Source organism: Hipposideros armiger, unplaced genomic scaffold (genome assembly GCF_001890085.2).
Source record: "Hipposideros armiger isolate ML-2016 unplaced genomic scaffold, ASM189008v1 scaffold_2, whole genome shotgun sequence".
NCBI lineage: Eukaryota > Metazoa > Chordata > Mammalia > Chiroptera > Hipposideridae > Hipposideros > Hipposideros armiger.
The window spans coordinates 7,647,294-7,670,155 of NW_017731352.1; the positions used below are offsets into that span (position 1 = coordinate 7,647,294).

Here is a 22,862-nt window from a genome sequence, read left to right on the forward strand (position 1 = left end):
TTTTTTTTTCTTAAATCTTTTCTAATTCTTAAAAGTAAATTTCACTCAGGTGTCTGAGTGGCATTTTAATTCACTCGCAGCAAAAATCTTCACATGTGATTGTAGAAAACGTCAATCAACTAGATAAACAATATTTTCCCAGCTAAGGTTATAAACACAGCAGCTAAGTGGGTGGAAGAGATCTAAATCGGCTACACATCCCAGTTCTTTCAGGATGCATAAAAGGTGGGCATTTTGTTTTCAAGTTGTTGTTTTTTGGATGGAACTTTTAGCAAGTACACAGTAAATCTCAAAAGCGTATATTTATTTAAAGCACATTTTCTCACTCTCTCTCTCTCTCTCTCTCTCTCTCTCGCTCTCTCGCTCTCTCGCTCTCTCGCTCTCTCGCTCTCTCTCGCTCGCATTGTGAAAAGACTTTTAAAATTTTAGCTTTACAAAGGGGGGAAAATCATTAAAATGTAGTTTGTACCATTCCATTCCATTATTTGTCATCTTTATGGCTGTTCTGTAGTTTTCATTGCACCTTTAATGGTAAGCTTGGTCAGGAGAGGTGAGCGGGAATGTGCACATACTTGGCTGCGGGTGCCGCTGACAGTGTCTGCTCGCTGGGCTTCAGTCCATGTCCCTGTAGATTTTAATGTCCCCACAGACTGCTGGCAGCCTGCTTCCAGCTGTGGCAGGCATGATGCAGTGAATTGCTTTTGAATGTTCTTTACTCAAATAGGCAGTAATTACAAGCTTAAAGAGGTTTAGTGGTCCAGTAAACTACATAATCACCCCTGAATTAGCCCGGGCTCATCAGTTGCAGTCCAGCAAGCTCGAGTCTGCTGTTTGTATGCAGCCTTGATCACATAGCAACCTGATCAGCAGGTGTGGAACAGCCAGAGTCCTCCATAAACACAACTGTCTACTGGGGACAATGATCTCTAATGAGATGAGGCTACACCATCACTGTAATTTAAGTGGGAAAATTAGCACTAGAGAATGAGTACCAGTTCCAGGGGTTTTTAGTCATATTGGGAGCAGCTCAGACTCTCTCTGTCTCTATCTCTATCTCTATGTCCTCTATCTCTATCTCTCTATCTCTAGCTTTCTCTCTCTCTCTCAGAAAAAATCTCACCAAATGTACTGCTTTTTCTTCCAACTTATGGCTACTTTATTCTTCAATAGAAGGATTTTTTTCCTGAATACTTAATGCTGGAAAGGGCATCTGTAAAGACAGTAATGATTACTGTCAACAGACTCATGCCAAGATGGTATTGTTATATTTCGTCTTCCCTGTATCTTCTCTTAATGGTCTCAAAAACCTTTCACTTTGATTTTTAAAGTGGAAAAAAATAGTGTTCTTCGAGTTGGGGATAGGTCTCTTAGCTAGCATGCTCTATAAAGTAGTAGAGATGAGCTGTATGTAGTTTGCAAAAGATCCTTACTTTATTGGAGTTTATTGTATAACTCAGCCATGAACTTGCTTTGCAAAAAAGTGGTCTGGTATGGTGTGCTGTTGTTTTGTTTTATTTGTTAAAGTGAACTTCTTGGGTAAGAGCCTGTGTGTCAAAACAGTCTCCTTTATCCTTTCTTCAGGCTCGTGCTAGGCCCTGTAAGACAGAGAACATGAATTTTATTACATTGCAGTTGGCGAGGGAAGGGGATCTTTTGTAACAAACCCAACAACAACATAGAGTGGATTATGGAGAAACATAGGGGGAAATTATACATGCTAACAAAGACAAACAATAACCCAGTAATTAAGAGCATGGGCTCTGGAGCTTCTTAGAGTAAAATCCCAGCTGCATCCTACTGACAAGTAACTTAGACTTTGTGCCTCAGTTTCCTCATCTGTAACATAAAGGTAAAAACACCCCAAAGGCTTGTTGTAAGATTAAGTGAGAGAATACTTGTAAAGCACTGAGAACATTGCCTGGCACAGGGTAAGCATTCTATAAATGGCAGCTAAATAAAGTAAATAAAAGCTGTACTGTTGTGGGATTTGTAAAACTGAGTGAGTAGGATGAATAATTGTTGAAATGGGGCTGCTAGTTTTCTGAGGTTTGTCTGAAGTCATCTACTTATAAATGCTAGTTGAAGCATTTGGGGTGCCTCTAACTTCAACGGCACTCATTTATTCAGACAACAAATATTTATTGGGCACAGGACTGGGCTAGTTGCATTGTAAATGGGAATAGCATTTGTGTGCTTTTATTAGTATTCTACTAAAATGAAATGGTTCCAAATGTAATTTAACTCATATTTGATTAAGAATCACATAAGAAATGAAAGTAATTGGCAAAAAAAAACAAACAAACCCACAGCAATTTACGATTTATTCCAAAGCAGACAATTTAAGGCATATTGTAGTTGGATGGAATAGCTGGCATTTGTTTCTATGACCCTTAAAGAATGTTCTAACCTACCATCATTCCGTATTTATAAGCAATGCTATAAGCACTAATAAAGTGATGGATATATTAATTTCCATTGAGTTTTGTATCTTGTAACAAAATCTGCTGTTGCCTCCATTAATAGAACTGGGTTGTAGACATAACACACACACACACACACACACACACACACACACACACATTGACATAATAACATTTGTATAAAATGAGCCGTAATCATCACATATATTCATGATTAACCCATCAGGAATCAGTGGGTTTGTTCCTCCCATCGTTTAAAAAACAAAATAGTTTGGAAGTGAGTTTTCCCAACTTGTATGTTACCATCGAGTTTCAAATCCAGCTCTACTACTTACCAGAGGTGTGAACTTGAGAAAGTTATTTGTCCTTTCTGTGCCCACGTTTCCTCATCTATAAAAATGGGTATAATAGTTGCACCTACCTCATAAAGTTTTGTGAGGATTAAATGAGCTCATACATGTGAAGTATTTGGAACAAGGATGGGTACACCCTCACTTCCTAATACGTGTTACCATTATGACTTCTGCTACTCTTACTAACACTACTAAGCTGTAATTAATAAAGTCCTTTGCATGGATGCCGGAGGGAGAATATGAGGTAAGATTCTGTTGAACTAGCCTTCATCCCCACCTCTTCATTTTTGCCTGCAGGGGTGATGGGTAGGAGAGCAGTAACTGTCTCCTGCACAGAAATATTCAGTCACTGCTCACCACAATTAGTATTTTGTTCATACTCTATTATGTTTTTGGTTTTAAAGTGTCTAGCTTATAAAAGGGAATGGAGAAATGGGAAGGAAACATCAGTGGGAGTGTAGCCAAGTGGAGAAACTCAAGGGAGGGCAGACCTGACCCCTGAACTAAGTATCTGTGAGCTCTTGTGCACGTGTTCTGACCTAGCCATGTCTCACCCTCCTCATCTGTGAAATGAACCTCAGCCCAGTTCCTACTCATGGGCGTCACCTAGAGTATGTGAAATGATGCATGTGATGCATTGGTCCTATTGTCAGAGTTCAAATGAACTATTATTTCCAATGGGGATGTCCTTCAAAGAGGACACCAAAGAGAAGCATGAGTTTTCTCCCCCAGTCCCACCCCACCCTACTGCTCCTCTCAACCGGTTTTTCGTATTGGACTTTTTGTGTTTTCGTTTTTTAGGTCTTCTACTAAGACAATTAATATTCAGAGAGTTGATTAATAATCGTATCTGTTCAAAATAATTTTGCACTCTTCATGAGTTTTAATACTTTTAGGAGGAGCGTATAAGTAGAGTCAAAATGTTATGTCTTTAATGCACACACTTAAAAAATACTCCTGTGACATATACAGAAGGTGCCCAAAAAATGTATACACATTTTAAGAAAGGAAAAAACTATTAAAATTGTAATACTCAATATATACCGATAACAAAAGATGAATACAAATCATGTTTGACTTCTGCAATTACAAGAGGTGCTCAAAGTGGTTACCATCAGCATAATTTTAATACAATTTTTTCCTTTCTTAAAATGTGTATACATTTTTTGGGCACCCTTTGTATACTCATATAGCTAATAAAGAATAGATCTAAAACACTTATTATTATAGAATTGCAGGCAAACTTAAAAAGAAATCCCCAATACAAAGAACTATGAAATTCCTTAATAGAAGTATTTTTTTATTTAGTGTTTTTATTTCATGTTGAATTGATGTAAACAAAAAATTAAAAGATCATATAGGCGAGACAGGCAAGGCATTGTAATATTGGCCTCTTATAATTGACTATGAAACAGTGTTTTCACTGCTATGTAATATAAAGATAGTCTCACTAGAGCTAAAGTTAAGTTTGCTCTGAAATATTACCCAGTGTTCACCCTGTCCTTCCACACTGTGGTCATTTTCATGCGATACGATCAATTTTAGAGATTCCTACCTGGCTTCCCTACCTGCACACTTCCACTATCAACTCCTTAGAACTACTGCTGGATGTACAAGAAATCGGAGGGATGGTCTGGAAAATGGCTTGATGAGGCTTCAGAAATGCCAGTGCTGATCAATCAGTGGGGCACACTGAGTCTGCACACCTAGGCAAACCGGGAGCGTTGGCTGAGGATTAAGAAAGCAGGTCGAAACCCTGTGACTGCACTCCAAACACGTTGGGCGTCTTAGCCAGCACTGATACTGCAGTTCTCTGGATACCAGCATGAGTGAGGACTCTGGACGCAACTACTATGCATTCAGGCTATGTTCTTCGACTGCATGGCGCACTGCTTTTGTAATGCAAATGGGAGGCACAAAGTGTCTCTTTGATAATGTGCAGTCAGAAGACAAAAAAGCATTCACTGAAACAGTAAAACTAATTCATAAAGCTGAAAGACAATAGGGAAGCATTATGGATTTTTTTAAAGGGAAAAAGTATCCTAGATCAATGTAATTGTCACAGTGTAAGCTATTCATAGTCAACGCATAAGGGGAAAATGGCGGCAAGTTGATTGAAAGTGGGAGAAGTGTTTTTAGGCAAAAACAAAAATTTATGTTAAACAAATATAAATATATTTGGTTAGCAAGTTTCTGCGTATGCTCTTAGAGGTCACACATGGTTGTTTTTAATTTAGATCCACAATATTCCCTTAGTGACAAAAACTCTGTAGAAGTTTTAAAAGAACACAGAGAGATAATGGTTAAAAGCCGTATGGTAGATTTTTTTTTTCTTTAAAGGGAGTATCTCTCCATCACATACCAGAGTTTAGCTCAAGGTCAACTTATATTAATGCATTAAACTTAGCTGTGGAGGAGGCAAAGGGCTGGAGGAAAAAGGATAAAAGAAGTTCCGAAATTGTTCTTCCAACATATTCAGCCAAGCAACAGAACATTGCCTTGATAAGGGTTATATTGGACAGTTGCCATAATTCCTCCTGTTAGAGCAGCTCCCCCGGTACCTATTCCCATACCTTTTAAAGTATAGCATGTAACATTTTGCTTGAAAATTGCTTCCACCTCTATTGCTTTGTTATAGCTGTTTTGCAGTTTCGGTATAGAGGCAGTACTGTGTCACAAGAAATTACTAATCTGAGGCTTGAGAAGGGGCAGCGTAGCCTTCCATTATCTCACCAGCGAGCTCTGTACAGGATTATTTTCAAATTTTCTACTGCCATTACAATGTGCTGTTAGAGTGGGCAAGTCAGTGAGGGAGGGCACGTTATTGAAACTTGGTTACCAGGGTAGATAAGATAAAGTTCATCACTGTGTTGGCATCCACATTTGCAGTCAGGGGTGGGAAATTTGATGAAAGGAGTACATTTGGTCAAGGATACCGTTAAGATATAAAGCTGGACATTTTCCATCTGTGTGTACTGAAGGGTTTCTCTTTTCCCATTGATGCTCATCTGAAAGAGTCTGGTTGATTGTTTAAATTAATACACTTTCCTCCAATGTATTATAAACTTGTAAACACCAGACAACCAACATCAGAATCTCTCTCCCTCCCAACCCCATCCTCAAGAAATAAAATCGGAATTGTGCAGAGAGAACTTTCTTGAGAAAGTTGTCATTTTCTGTCACTTTCTATTCTTTGGAGCTGGTAAAAATGACAGTTCACACTTAACTTTTACATAAGCTATTTTTAGATTTTTTTCACCCTCAGACATTCTTTATTTCTATTACACTGGACATACATTCCAGGAATCATTTTATTCTTAGGGGGTTAGTAAGCAATCACTGCTATCCTGGGTCATTATTAGAAGTCACACTGCAGATCCGGAAGCATGTGAAGAGTGGCAAACCGTTTATATTTCAGCAAGAGACTCATACTGGAAAAGAGAGTCAGGGTGTTGATTATGGAAATAAAGATGACCCTTGTGTGAGTTAGTGCCCTTAGCTGGGGTTCCACGGCCCACAAGCCACTTCGTTTCCCTTTGAGTCCAGCATCTCTCCTCGCCCCAGCAAGCCAGCCTAATACACGTGTGCAGGTTTAATGCTGGAAGGGAGGGTCAGCTCTACCCATACATAATCACTGTTTTATGGCTTTCACTCATTCCTGAGGTGTTAATGCAGATCAAATGGGAAACACTCGAGAAAGGACCCTTGCAGCTACTGCACTGCCTAGCTCTCCGCCGGCTCAATCGTTAATTCTTATTGTAAGATCTAAAGGTAATTTTGTTTGCTCTCTCTTAATGCATTGCAGTTCTCCCAGTGGTCCTTGCATATCCTTTCTCAAATTCCCATCTTGATCAATTGTTGGCAAATAATTAAGCTTTTAAAAGATAATGGCATGAGGCTAAACGTACACAACAAAGGCGAAGTCTCCTGTCGCTGGCTGTTGGACCGCTCAAAATCGCTTTGATATCCCAAAGTGATTAGGGTGATCGCTGTATCTGGCAAGTGCAAGCAGTCTTTCCTTCGCAGCAACCTACTGGTCTATCTTAACCTAGGGTCCTTGCCACCGAGGTGCAGTAACAGCGGAGGTGTTCCGGAGAATGGTAAGGGGTGATGTAGGCCCTGGGTTGCAATGCTTTGGAATGAATTTCCCATTCTCTTCCTCAAATGGCACTTCTCTTTATCTCTTGTAAAATGACATCTACCTTTGCTCATCTTATGGCCTCCTGAGCCTGGGTGGAATGCAACAGGACTTGGAATGTTTTTACAGCAGCCTTTCCTGTGGCATGTTGGATATTTGTCAAGTCAGTTTTTTGTTTTTTTTTTTAAGTCTACAAAGGAATATCTCATACTGTCCACAAAAAGCTTATCTAGTAAAGATGCACAGGATTTAAGATATTTAAACATATTGGATTTCAGTTAAAAAGCCGACGTCTTTGTGGATTTTTGTCTGACTGTGGATTTAGGTCCCTGAAGTCATGGCTTTCATGTGATTCTCGCAATTACAGATTTTTTTTTCCAGGGAATTGAAAGTTTGTGGGACACCAAGGCCACGAACTATGAGAAGGAAAAAACCATTCAGTTGACCTACCATAGACAAGGGTTTAGGGATTTCGTCGATCCCCTTTCTCCCCCCTTAACAATGACCGGATTATTGTGACATTTAATTTCATCCAGGCTCATTCATTTCTATTAAAAAATATATCCCGAACAACTGAAAATTGTTTAATGGAGACAGAGTGCTGGTCTTCATAGCTTGAGGCTGCCTCACAATTATGCTGCATGAAATTAGACACAGTTTGTTCCAATTACTTAAAATCAGATCACATGAAAAGTGACAGAGAGAAAAAAAGGGTAGAACTTTCCCATTTTATGATATTTAAATTAAGAAATCAGAAACTGCATGACGTGAAAAAAACCTTCTAAATTTGCACTGAAATTTTGAGTGCCCTATGATTGCTCTTTGAAGCTGTAACAATTCAGGTAATCTTAATGACCCAAAGAGAATTTTCCCGACACCGCTTGCATAAATAAAATGTGAATTCCATTTGCTTTATAAGAATGGATCTAAAACTTGCTCTCAAACAGGCATGCAAAAATACTCTTGAAAACACAACACAAATAAATGTGACAGTTCTCAATTTTCAAAGTAACTAAAGGTAAATGACATAAGTATTCATTTGTATCCAGTTTTGATCATAATATTAAGACACCACTAACAAGATACAGCAAAGGTGTTGCCATCCAGCTATAGTGAAGAGAGACTTGTTGACATATTTATTAATTCTATTTAAAGTCACTGAAAGAGATTTCCATAGGACCTGCAAAACTGTAAGCAAATTACAGAAAATGGTATAGATTGGAAAGGACCTTTGTGCATCAGTCTACAGCTTAATATGGTAAATACAGTAAGCCCTCCCTGAACATTGTCAATAGGTTCTTAGACTTTAATCAAAACAACATATACTGAAACCAGTTTTATCATAGGCTAATGATATAACCAAAAGTTAAGTTCCTACAGCCTCTTGTCAATATTATAAGGAAACGACATTGAACTAAACGACTTTATTCAAGGAATTGTTCTAGTAACAATAGCTGGATGCTAAAATTCGCATATTTCCAAATCAGGCTTATATTCTGGAAGAATTGCTAGCCTCCGTAACCTTTCACTTTAATGGCTGTTAGGATTCCCTCCTCCAGTTGACAAAATTGAGGGTTAGAAAAGTTGCCTGTCCCTTGTTCAAAATCTCATAGTAAGCGAGTAGCAGCATAATGTATACAATATAATAGGGTCATTTATGCCAATGATAATTCTTCAACCAGTGTAGACATAGAACTATATATCACACCGTAATTCAGTATTCTACTCATAGGCTAAGTGATTCATTTGGTTTCTATTGTGTGGCAAGCCTCTAGGCAGTGGGAGTTATGTTTTAAACCTGGGGTAGTGGATGGCTCTTAGCTCAGTATCCAATCATGAGATTTTGCCTGTGAGGACGAGCATTATGTTGAGTAGGGAGATTGTCACCTGTGATCTTAGCCGATTATGAGGTTTATATACTTTTATTTGAAACGAGTGGGTCAACATCACTTTTAGGAATGAAGTAAGGAAACATAGTGTTGTGGGTTTCGGATTGGATTATTTACATCTCTTTTGGGCTTTGAAAAAGTTTTATTATACATTTTGATGTTACTTCTGAGTGGCGAGTATCTGTGTATTACAGCACGTCACAGCCATTCCTCTATTCCACAAATGTTTACTGATTTCTTGGTTATGCTAGTCTGGGATTTCGGGATGGTGAACAAGAAAGGCATGGGCTTTGGAGTTGCTAAATGAGTGGGAAGAGACACATCAACAAGGAAGCAAGTAATCAGAACAAGTGTTTCAGAGAGCGATGCTTGCTATTGGGGAAAAAGGGAAAGACTGGTGGGGGAGTGATAAGGTGGGCTGGTGGAGAGTGGAGTGGGTAAGACTTGGCATTTGAGCTGAGAATGTGCAAGTCACATTGGAGTAGGAGCCTGAATGGTAGCTTGATGTATTGGAAGAATGGAAAGGAGGACTGGGTAGCTGGGCAGGAGGGTGGGGTGGGGTGAGGAGAAGGCAACAAAATCTGAGAGGTAGGCAGCGCTGGATAGTGGTGGGCCTTGCAAGCTATGATAAGCAGTCTGGAAGTTTTTGAGCAGGGGTTACGAGCAGAGATTATGGAAGGTGTTTGCCACATCCCCCGTTCACGGTGAGGCTTAGACACTGGAAGGGAAGCAGGAAATATGACTGAGTTGTGCAGCTGCTGACCATAGCTTCCCCTGGTCAGCTTCCTCAGCTGTGAAACAGGAGGGACAATAGATTCCATTTATGCCCCTCAAAGGGATATAACGGGGATTAATTACCATCCTGTCTGTAATACACTTGGACCTCTGTAGAGAAAGGCACTATATTCCATGAAAGCAAAGCCTTATTCTAATTGTGTATTTATTGATTAAGTGACAATCAAAGATAATGCTTATGGGAAAAATTGCTACATCTCTGCTCTCCACAAACGAATCCCATGTGTATAGATATAGAACATATTTAAACTTACATGTAAGAGCATTAGAGTGGTCATTAATGAGTCTTCTTAGCATCTAATCAGATATTATTAATGAGATTAAAAGCTATGTTAATTAACATTCAATAGACCAGAATTTAGTTGCCAATGGCACGGGTAGTTAAATTGAGAGTTAGGGGTGCCCTTTCCCACGCATAAGAGGATAGGTAGCTGACTATCAGAACATGTTTTACTTTGGGAGAATTTATTGGGAGGCAGTGTTTCAAACTAGCCAGCGTCTCTCTAGATGAAAACCATGTCCTCAGCTCCTCTCTCAGGCTTTAGAAGTGTATATTTCAGATTTAGATATAATTGATTATTGAACGAAAAGTATTTGTACCAAAACGAATTTCAGTATAATTCCAAACATCCTTTCAAGAAGGTATGGATTTCATTTTATGACCTAATCCCGTAATGCTTTTTTTTATCCTATTTTATGAGGAACATAGCTGGGCTTGTTCATAGCATGCAAACTATGCTGGGCTTTGACCTTATATTGGCCTATGTTCAGAACTCCAGCGTGTGTTGACATTCAGATATGGAAACAAACTTTGGTTGAATTTTGTTTGTTTGTGCTTTTAAAAAGAGCTGAGCTATATGAATAGTGGTTTAAAAAAAATGCACCCACTTTGATTTTAATAGTTGCATCCAGCAATGTGGTGTTTGGAGGAAGCATGTCATGCCAACAAAGTGCTTAACTACTGGGGACCTCAGTTGAAATTTCTGTCCAAAAGGTTCAGCTTTAGAAGTCTGTGGTTCTAATAAAAATATTACATCAAGGTGGTACACTTTCATGTTGTTGAAAGGGCTTGTCTTTATTTCAGTCCTGTCACATAGAGTGAAGACCACACTAAACTTTCAGTGTTTGCAACAAATAAACCTGTTAAAGGATAAACTCAGTATCAAGGTTCTGCAAGTATCCTAAGTAGCCATTTATACACTTCACTAATCTTTGTAATTGGCTTGTCTTTGACTGCCATTAATTAGGTGATGTAGTATTCCATTAATAAGAGTGACACACCTCAGCATTTTTACCTTTAATTATAGACTTCACTAGACACTTAGGTTATTGACCAATAGCTTAAATATTGCCTTGATCTCCCTCTCTCTCTCTCTCTCTCTCTCCCTCTCTCCCCCCCGCTCTCTCCCTCTCTCTCTCTCTCCCTCTCTTTTAACAGAGCATATCTGTGTATTATTGAATCCCTAGCTCCTACTGTTGAACCTGACATGTACTATGCACTACCTTATCTCTCCAAAGTGTATGTGCATACACCTATCTGTTTTGTTCTCTTTCAGCACCCTTACCCTTCTGAAGAACAGAAAAAGCAGTTGGCACAAGACACGGGACTCACCATCCTTCAAGTGAACAATTGGTAAGTAATTTGGCTTTGTATTTATATAATCTGCTCCCCCTTCTGACAACCTGCAGCTAAGGTTTTGCATGAAGACACACCCAGTTGTTGCTGTTTTCCCTGGTGGCTTGTTGATCCAAAGGTGAAAACAAACTGTTGACTGATAGGTGAGAGTTTTGCTAGTATGGAAAGGAAAGTGATGTATTGTTTTCCACTTCCTTTATTAATTGAGAAATTTTAGGCATAGTATATGTCAGTGTTTAACTCACGTTCACTATGGCTCTGTAAATGTATCTCTCTCGCTGTGGCTTATTTTCCCTTTTCAGGATAATCGATAGAAAAAGTGGCATCATCCTATTTTCTACGAAACAAGAAAATCCACCATCGCATATCAGTCAGGTTTTAAATTCACTGAATAACTCAATTCAATTAGATTTTGTTAGGGCTATGCATTCAAGGTCACTCTCTCTTTTCCTCTTATCTCCCACCTCTGGAAAAGGAGAAATTACTTATGTTGCTACTTTGAAGCTCTTCAAAACCTGATGCATCTCTGGACTTGGCAATACTAAATAAATGTGTAAATTCCTGATTTGGGAAGAAGCTGAGATTATGTACCAGCCAACAAAATTCTGACTTAATGTACGGCGGTGTGGCAAGGAGGCTTTGAGAAAGTATGATTTATTACCCTTTGTGAGTGTGCTGAAAGCTAGGTTCAGATAATCACCCAGAGCTAGTGTCATATTTGAAGGGTACCGAAATCCAATATCCTCTAAAACTAAGAAGTGTATCTAATTAATTGTCCTAATATTTTTAGATTAGTGTTTATGATGGGGAAACCTTATCCTCTTTGAAGTAAAATCCAGAAAAGGCCCAAAGCCTGGTTGGGAAAGGGAAGAATTGAGAATGCCAGTTTGCAGATGGAAGTATTTCTTTCTGTTCAATAAGTGTCAAAGATTAATATTATAGAATCTCTGATTACATGGCCTAATCCATTTTGGTGAATAAATTTGTTCTTGATGTCCATTGCACCTACATTAACAGACCCTTCTCTGTTAGAGAGCCTGAGAGCCTTTGGGAGAGATTTCAGATATATTAAACTCCATTATAGAAAATGTAATTTCTGTCAATATAATCCCATGTATTCTTCAATTTAGTATTTTAGAGATAACAAGCTACTTACAATATATTTGCCTTTGGAGGATTAATTTACAAAGTGCACTATCTTCCAGACACAGACAGATTCACATAAGCTTTGCTTGTAAGGGTTATCAATTTCTGTGACCTTACCACAGACTTGGGAGATCAATTTTTGCAGCCCTTTTAGTCAAGTGGTTAGAGAACCAGCAGAAGACATACTATACCTAAATGTGTTACTAGGAGTTGGGTCGCTGCTGAGGGTTTGCGTTGTGTTTGCCTATATTTTTACCTGCTATTGTATCTGAATTTTTAAGACCGTTGATACTGTATATTTGAACTTCGTCTTTCAAATTGTTCTGGACATCATTATAGAGGAGACCATCAATTTTGCACACATACCTAATTTCCTATATAGTTTCAAAGTTAAATAGATGGTGAGGCAATTTTAATACAATGTAAGCTGTGTAAATGTCATATTTCCCTGGGAAATGTTCCCATTCAAAGGCCAAGGAGTGGCGGGGCGAGCTCTAATTACAGAAAACAAAGCGTGGCCATTCAGGGGATCTGTCACACATGCCATCTCTCATCCTCCTGTGTTGCTAGCAAACTTCACTCATAAACATACATAGTTACCAGAGAACAAATTCCAATACAAGTGTGCTTTCTACAGGTGGATGATCTTACGGGATATTTCCTGTAGATGCAAGGGCGGGCAGCTATTCCTGGGGCAACAAGCAGTGGGCAATTTGTTATTTTCCTAGATCCTGCGCGTAGTCAGTGATCACAACCCGACTTCCTCAGCTTTGAAATTAGAAGGGGGGGAATGGACCTTAAAAAAGTTATAGTATGGACCATGTGATAATTTTTCAAAGTGCATGCAGACTTTACCCTAAACTCCATCCCGATATTCAATTCTGCACAGTTACGTAACTTAAAAATCACTTTTGCTTAGAAATGTGGGACGTCAGCACAATTCTGCTCTCTCTCAAGTGGCACTGTATCATGTGCATGTGCTCTCTCTACTTCTCTAAGGAGTTAGAAGCGGCTCCTGCTTGCGCTTCATGGCTTCGGATTTGGCAACTGTTTCAACTCTCACAGCTCTGTGGTAGAGAATTTCCCTCAAGTAACTAAAAGTTGTAAGAGATATTGTTTCTCTCAAGTTTGATGAATAATGACATTCCCATGTTTGATTTGAGTTTTTAACGGTTTATTCGTTTTTCATCCCAACCTTCTCCTTTTAAGGAACTGATAATAGACTTCTTTTTCTTTAGGCTTTGAGTAGGAAATCTGATGCAAAAATGGGAAAACCCAGATGGTACTGTATTGACATCAAAGATGTCAGAGAATCTTACACTGTGGCATGCTTGAAGACTACAAAGTAGCATAACCACTGAGTGGTTTTCATTTTACTTTATCATAATAAAAATTACACAAAGCCTTTTTGAGAGCTTGGAAACATTTGTCCTGTGGTGAGCATCAAGTCCAAGTTACTTCCTTTGGGAAATAATAATTAAAAAAAAAAACACTTCATTAGTATTTTAGCATTTCTCTTTTACTTCATTTAGCCACAACATTTCAAAATGTGTCTTCCTTCTTGGAGTTCTTAAAACTTGTTAACACACATGTACATTTTGTACAAACTATGAGTCACTGTTGAAGAGATTTCATAAAATGCTGAAGGGCAGCTTGGGTGTAGATCAGTCATAATTATTGGCAGCAGCATAACGTATGGAAACACACAATCTGAAAGTGAAAAATATAAACTCATATCTAGTTGTTAGCTTGTCATAGAAACCCTGGCTGGTGCAGCTTTAAGTTAGGTTTTGACTGAAAAAGGAGATGAGAAAAGTTTGGTGTGTTGTAATGGTTCTTTCATGCCATTGCTGAGCTAACTTTACATATATTGAATTGGCATAAGTGATATATGGCTAACTAGATCAAAGCATATGGGATTTGGGAGAGGAAGAGACAACCAGAAGAAATTTAAACAACCATCTAAATCTAAAACAAGACAGGTTTGATTAATAAAGAGAAAAATTTGGCTTAAAAGAAGTAACTGTTATAATTTTTATATTTGGTTTACCTGCCAGAATGAAAACAGAAACAAGGAATTTGAAAATGGCTGGTATTAGTATTTATAGGAATTCGGTCCTGGGATGGAATGTGACATTTATTAGATGAGACATTGTAGGACAAGTCTATGCCAATAGTTTGGGTTTTTTTTGTTTAGAATTGAGACATTTATGCAAATAATTTGGGTAAATATTTTTACCTAAATTATCTAAGTATTTGAGATAATGGCATTTAAAAAAAAAACAACTTCCATAACAAATTGCCTGAATATTTCAATCTAGCCTGCTGCGATAGACTTAGACTTGAAGCATAATAATTTTTGAAATATGATACGTGCTATAAATGCATATACTCTTCTTCCTTTGCTCCCTCAGTCCCAATTATGGTTGGATCCAAAAATGATAAATAATAGCATTTGGAGTTTTTTCTTTTTTTTTTTTTTTTCATTATTGTGTGGTCATGACAAATGTTATATCAGCAGTGAAAGCATATTACTAATAGGTTGAATGTTTTAGTCATTTAAAAGGAAACTTCTTAAATTTTGAGATTAGATGTTTAGGTCTTTAAACATTGAGATAGAACTTCAAAGATAGAACACACACACACACACACACACACACACACACACACAGTTCTTTTTTTTTCTCCTGAATACACCAACTTTATTTTTTATGTTGAAAATGTGAGTGTAGAGTGGTCAAATAAAAACTCCCTTATATGTTTTCACAGTAGTGTTGTAGACTTGGGAATTCCATGTGATGAAAACTTGTGCCTGTGATTGTATCTTATTTGCTGAATGCCTCCAACACATCCTGCCTCAGCAGAGAGTTCTAGCCCAGGGTGTACTGAATATATTTTACAGTTTCTTTGTTTACTATTTCTTATCCAAATATTTTCCCATTAAGGCCTAAAGTTAAGTGATTATTCCTTTATGTTCTGAAAAGGCAATATGGAATTTAGGTGCAAAATATATAGTGTATGTGAAATACAATATATAGGTGGAGAGAACAATTACTCGTCAGTAGGGTGCATAAAATTCCAGGTAGCATCGTAACATCTGAGGTGACACTTTACAAAACTATTGCAGCTCTACAGTTCTCAGATTTAGTACACACACCAGATTTTCCTAGTTCTTTCATTTATTGCCTTCAAAGCTGCAAAGCTTTCAGGCATCACTTTCCTTTTATTACTGGTGGGGAAAAAAAAGTATGTTGCCCTTCGAGATTTATGCCACTGGCAGGTAAAAATGTAAAGTTATTTTTTTAAAAATAGGCTCTCCCTTATTATAATAAACAGATTCAACTGGTAAAGGCCAGGTTTCGTTCTGAGTTATGGTAATAATGTAACAAACACTTTTATAAGTAATCAAAGATCCTATAAATATAGGTACCTGCGTAGATGTAAATGTTAAAACATTCACAAATTATCCTTTCAACTTCTGTGATCTAAAAATCAATAGGGGGTCATAGGGTTTCCTAGAACGGCTCTGCTTTTTCTTCCAACATAATTTAATAATACATTTTACAGATGTTGTTTAAACATTAGGCACAGATTGTTTTGTCAATAAAGCTAAACAGAGGCATGACACAAAAACAAGAAAAACAGATGTGAAAAAACAGGGCACGGTGCAAGAGGCACTGGGTCATTTGTTTGTTATTCAGCTACAAGCTGGAAGTGCAGGGAGGTATGGCGGTTTTCCTTGCCTAGGAATCACTGAGGGGTAGTACAGCTTCACACACAAAAGGTAATTTTATTAAGCAGGTGGTTTATTGTTTTTTCTCTTGAGAGTTGAAGTGTAACCTACATTTAAGGTAGACTTCATAAATTGATCAATGGAGTAACAGGTGCAGTATTTTTAAAAGAAAAAGGAGATACCATTGTAGAACAACTCTCCAGAACATTTTAAAATGGGTTGTTGTTCTCCAAGCTACAGTTAATTGCTAAGCTTTTCACCTTGCATGTCAATTCTAATAATATTACCGGTACAGGCGCTTACTCTGGGCTTAGATTATAGCAATCAGTAATACTCACTAGATAAAATACTGTCTAGTTGCTCATAAGAAAATATTGAAATCAGTCAAAAAAATGTTTAGCTTGCATATTGCCTGAGACAGAGTTGGCAAGGTGCCAGCAGGCAGGGTGTTATTAGGGAACCTGAGCAAATAGCTTGCAGGGAAAAGAGCTGTGAATTTAGAAAGCTTCAGGTATTGTCATGTCAGAGAGTCTTAGGAGTTCAACAGAGACACTGCTTTTGTTGGCAGATTTTAAAAATTTACAACAAATAATCCTCTTTGAAAATGACTCTGCAGTCTGTTAAATAGACTTTGTTGTAAGTTTTAGCCCACAAGTTTACTCAGAGCTCCCACCCCCCCACACCCCTGCACACACACACACACACACACACACACACACACACACACACACCCGCACTGTGTTAAATCACATTGTTCATACTATGAAAAATGGAAAAAGGGTAGGTGTTGGCCCACTGTGCTGGATGGAAAAACTGCCTCGTCTACTAGGGGACCTTAAGTCTAGGTGAGAAGAGAACCGGAAAGGTGCAAGACGTAGGACGGTGGATTTGACAGTCCAAATACTGTTTTGTGGGACCGCTGTTTCTCCTCCAGGCGGCATTTGGACAGTCTCTGTGCTTTTTAGGACAAGGCGCGAGTGTGGGGTCTGAAGCTGAGAGTCAGTACCACCTGAGCAAACATTAGGACCGCTTAGGTTTGGGGTTCACATGAGGCCCAGAGTTGCATGTGTTGGGAGACCAATGTATCCATCCTGAACCCAATGTTTTTGAATGCCTGGGATCCCTTTCAAGGCCACAGTGGAACCAGCGGCGTGGTGGGTGACTTTGAACACGGTGTGTAGATCTGCAGGACTTATGACAGGTCCTCATTAAGCTAGATTTGTTGTTTTCAGTCTCTTGGCACAAGTATGGGTCAGAGAAATGCAAAGAACTCCCTACCGGTCATGCAACCTGGCAGAGCAGGATGGGAGTCCCCTTTACCACAGGGGAGCATGGGAAGTGAGGGGGCTGAGAGGCGTCAGGATCCAGGGGGAAGAGCCCCGGCTCGGCAGGTGGCTGAGGAACAAATTCCCCTGTAAGCCTCACGACAACATACAATTTACACAGGGCAGGGAAGGGGAGGGACTATGTAGGGGAAAGAGCATTTCGAGTCAAAACGTTTCATCTGCCATCCCCACTGCTCACCAGTTAGATGTGTGTCCTTGATCAAGTCGCTTTATCTCCATGGGCAACAGCATCTTCTGCCATCAATGGACAGGTCGCACTAATTGGTGGGACCCAAAGCCTCTCCCAGCTCTAATGTTCTAGCCTGTTATATTAATAATAACATGAAGGGGGGCCGGCCGAGTGGTGCGCTAGTTAAGAGCTGGCTTGGGACGCCAGAGGGCCCCGGTTGCGATCCCACATGTGCGGGCCAGTGACACTGCCCTCTACAGCTAAGATGCTGAACAACAGCTTGACCTGGAGCTGGGCTGCCGTGAGTCGCCGGCAAAGGGTAGGCTGCAGCCCCTGTGGCAGTGGGTTGCCATGGGCTACCGTATGTAGCCAGCAGCCAGCGTGAGCGGCCGTCCAGAAGCCAGCGACTGATCTGCCTCGCCAGGGAAGAGCGCAATGATGGTGCCAACTTGGGCCAGTGAAGCAACGTCCTCCACAACTAGACTGAAGGACAAAACGACAGCAACTTGTCTGTTCCCCTTCCCCCAATTCCCCAGCGCTGTTCCCATCCCCCAATTCCCCAATAAAAATCTTAAAAAAAAAAGAATAATAATAACGTGAAAAAAGAGAAACAAAGTAAATGTTCTCAAGCTGACTCTGATTTCAGCTTTACGCTAGGAGTGAAAAAAGGGCGGGTCCTTTGATAAAGAGACACATAGGAAAATTAGTTAAAAAGTTGCTCTTTTCCTTCATCTTAAATAAGCAAATCAAACACTGTAAAATAAAACTAGATGAATTTAAACATTATCTCAAGACATGAAAAACATGTATGCTGTCATCTTAGGATTCATAATAAAGATAAATCAGTTGTTTTTAGCAGTGTGCTATGAGCCTATGAAGGGCATGGCAGTTAATAGTCTTGAAATTTCTGAAGTTATTGTACGGCAAAAATTTGTTGTTTCCTCAGGCGTTCAATCTTTTTCTCTAGTAATTTTGTACATGACAAACTTTTTAGTGGGTGCATTAATAATCTGCAAGTAATGGGTTGTCAGGTGTCAGTTAGATAAGATTAAAAGACTGTTTAAGCGTTATCCATTTGCTTCTTTGCATGAGTTTTATAGGTCAGGAGAAATAACTTTTTGAATTGTGGTTGTACACGCATGTTGGCTTTTTTCACCCCCCTTCTCATTTGGCTCTACTCCAGGTATACGTGGAAGAACTGTATTACATTACATAAATCCTGCATGTAGGAGCAGATTTGAAACTCACACTGTGTGAATCAAGGGGACAAATGTCTCAACTCTGTTCCGTAAACTTATTTTAGTTTTTAAAATGTTACTCTCTTTCTTCTGAAAGGAAACTTTATAAGGGGAAAACAGCCTCAGCTGAGAGGGACATTGAAGCTTTCTAGACCTCAGGAGTTTCCTAGCAAGTCAGGTTTAGGTCTATTCTTGTCAAATCTGTCTTAAGTGTGTTTACATATAGTTCGCCTTTCTGGTATTTTCTGCTTGCACGGACCTGATCTCCACCTATTTTGTGTCAACAGTTGCTGAGGCTGGTGTTGGGTGATTAACCACTGAGCACTGAAGCACCGAGCTGTGCCCACAGAGACCCCCTCTCCCTCTCACTTACATCATCATCTTGCTTCAGGCTGCGCCTACATAAAACAAACAGCATTTCTGAGTGGTTAAAAAGTCAGCCTGAAACGTGAAAAAACGGGGCAAATGTTGCCTCTTTGTTGAATAAAACAATTTTCTCAAAAATGGAGTGGAGCCAGGGCCGTGGGAGAAGGGGTGTTTCTGAGGGTGAACGTGGTCTTGGATCTGGTCTATGTCGCTCCAATGTGTGAATGCCCAGAGCTTTGTGCAGATGCTTAGTGTTTTGTTCTCCTTTTTAATTTTTAAGGGGAAAGAGCATTTAAAAAAAAAAAAGCCAACCTCCAACACCATGGATGCTTGTAACTTTGGCAAATACAGGGCTCTCCTGTTCAATGCCTTCATAGTTGGTGATACTTTCCTCTTTGTTTTATTTCCATTCTAATGGGGCTTTTAAGCCTGACCCATTAATATGGGAAATAATGAACTCTGTTGCGCTCTTGACACCTGAACAATAACAAATAAACAAAAAACCTGAATCGGTTCCCATCCTTGAGAGCTCCGTTTTCCTTTTTACCCTCTTAACCAATGTGACTAAAGGACCTAATGTCTCACGAGATTAGATCCATCACTGAAGAAGGGAAAAAATATTTCCTTTCTCAAGCACATTAACTCCCTCAGGCCCGTGGGGATTGTTGGTCTTGGGTTCTAAATGTAACTTAGCTCAAAAATGAATTTCCCATCGTTGGAGAGATCTGGCTGAATATGGATAAAGCCAGTGTTTTTTAAGAATAGTATATTGCCTGGGGATGGAAGTTAAATGCACCATGATTTTTTTTTTATAAAAAGGGTATTTTCTACTCTAGGGTGCTGATTTAAATGCAGACCAGAAATTCTGAGGGTAGTTGTCTGGCCGAAGGGCTTTGTTGGCCTCGATCCCTAGACCACCTGCTGTGGTGACTTTATTTGATCTCTAGTTTGGGACAGAGTTCATAGGTACTTGGAAAGGGCAGGGAGTAGGGGCTGGTGAATTGTACATGTCCAGAGATGTCAGATCTTAGTCCCCATGGCTGGCCACCTGGCAGTACTAGTTATAGAAAGGACAGTACAGTAGGCTGTGGCAGGGATTCCCATCCTCAAGGCCAAGTGGGGGCGAACGGGAGCGGGGGCCAGAAAAGGCATATCAGAATCACCCTGAGTGAATGGAGTATAAAAAAGCCTATTGAGAATTAACTTTGGGTTGTAGTTACACTACTTCTTTTGAAATCGCAAATAGCAAAGGGATATGAGACTTTTGAAGTTTATCAAAAGGGAGCCTGAATTAAAATTTTCGTAACCCTGTGCTATGGAACAGAAGACTCTGAGACCTGGATGGGATGTTATACATCATTGGACAGGTGAGGTTCATACCTTACAATGTTACGCTGCTAATGAGAGGCAAGGTGGGCTGATTCCTAGACCAGTATCTCTTTGATTCCACCATTAGGTGTTTATTTTTAACAGCTTTATTGAGATATAATGCACATACCATGCAATTTACCCATTTAAAGTGTACAATTCAGTGGTTTTCAGTGTATGCACAGATACGTGAAGCTATCCCCACAGTCAATTATGGAACATTTCCACCACCCTGTACCCTTTATTTACTTTACTTTGAAAGTTTTTTAATTGAGGTAACATTGGTTAATAACATTATATAAGTGCCAGGTGTACCACATTGCAATTCCATATCTGACTACTCTGTTGTCCGTACCTTTCAGCTGTCACCCCACCCTACACTTCCATCCTCCATCCTACCAGCTCCTGGCAACCGCCAATCTACTTTCTGCCTCTCTAGATTTGCCTAGTCTAGACGTTTCACACAAATGTTATCACATAGTATGTAGTCTTGTGACTGGCTTCATCCCGTTAGAAGAGTGTTTTCAAATCTCATCCACGCTGTAACGTGTTGTCAGTGCTTCATCCCTCGTTATGACTACGTAATGTGCCATTGCACGGCTGTACCACACTCTGTTTATCCATCTATCAGTTGGTGCACATTCGAGTTGTTTCCTTCGCTTGCTGCTGTAAGCATTCTTACATGTTTTTTGTGGCATTGCATATTTTTAAGAATCACAATGAGAGTATCCCAACAAACCCCTGTCTTAGGTTTTGCAATTTGCAAAGCACTCTTCATAAAAACGAACTCACTTGATCATCACAATTCCAGCACCTAAATACTACTATGATCTCAGACCCAGTACGTAGCAGTTTTCCTATCATTTCTCACAATCTTCTCACTAGATACTGTTCTAACTCGCCCTGTCATTGGCCAGTGCTTTCAGTGTGATAATTATGTTTAAGGAAATGATGAGCAACTCAGAGGTGAAATAAACATTCTCTAAACTTTCTCCAGTGTGACTGAGATGCCCATAAGCATTTTTCAAAGATTCGACAATTTCCAAGAAGAGGTCATTTTGTTAGTTTTAGTGTCTTCAATTGAAAAGCTTTGTCATATAACTCAATTGAGAGTTTTTCACCATTTAGTGGAAGTGACTCCATTTGCATTTTAGGGCTGACAAATTGCATTTTGATATACGTTACGTAGAACTGAGGTTTCAAGTCTTACTAATTGAAATAGAAGTTACAGTGAGAAGTCTAAGGAAGAGAGACAGGCCTCCATTCAAGTCCAGCCGTCTTTATTGTGTCGTTCCATAGCCTTATCCGGCAGGCAGATGTCAAAATCAAGCTAAATTTTGAGATACCCTCCCTTGGCATTAGTGGATACTCCAGGCCTGGGAAGTTTTTGGTTGGTCAAGGTTTGGGGACTAAGGCAAATAAAGGACAGATCCTAGAGAAAGATTATAGATACTCTGAGAGCGTGCTGGGATATCTAACACAATGTGCATACTGGGGCTGGTCACTATTTTAACACAGGGAGGGGTTCCAAGTCAGGCGAAATTTTATTTGGAAAAAAAGTGTGTAGTTGATCATTAGGTTGGCCGAAACCCCAATTGCCTGGGACATTCATGGTTTATGCCTATTGTCCCGCATAATTATTAATAGTGTCCCTTTACTCTCAAAAGTCTCCCAGTTTAGATAATACATCATCTGGTCATTCTATTTGTAATGGAGATTGGCAGAAAAATAAAATTAGCTTTAAATAAATATATTTTTCTGTAATGTTTAGGGGATGTGTATGTAGTTAGATGGAATTTTATTGACTTTTTGTGACTATGGGAATATTAGAATTTATATGAAAAAATGGTTCAGCTTAAATAAAAAAGACATGCCTATTCTTTTTTCGAAATTTATTTTATTGTTAGTTTCAGGTGTATAGAATAATGCAATAGTTATCCTTTTTACCCTCACAAAGTAACAACCCCGCCCCCCCATCTACTGCCCTCCCACCCCCGATGTCATGCTTATCTATTACAGTTCCATTAACTCCATTCCCACACTCTACTCCACTTCCCGTGACTATATGTATATATAATTATAGTTGACATACTATATTATTCAACACAGCTTCAGAAATACAGTGCGGTGGTCAGGCCTCTACACCGACTGTGAAGTGGTCTCCCTTACAAGACATGAGTCCATCTGGCCCCCTAAAAAATATTTACAACATTATTGATTATATTCCCCAGACTGTCTTTTCTATCCCTGAGGCCATATTGTAGT

General features: G+C 39.3%; 1 protein-coding gene across 3 annotated transcripts in view; it reads left to right on the forward strand.

Moving 5' to 3' along the window:
* Positions 1-22,862, forward strand: part of MEIS1 (Meis homeobox 1) — a 138,422-nt gene that overhangs the window by 101,460 nt on the left and 14,100 nt on the right. For all 3 annotated transcript variants that reach the window (XM_019635574.1, XM_019635590.1, XM_019635582.1), the window contains exon 9: positions 11,152-11,228. In XM_019635574.1, the coding sequence (XP_019491119.1) occupies positions 11,152-11,228 (77 nt within the window). The remainder of the gene's footprint in view (positions 1-11,151; positions 11,229-22,862) is intronic.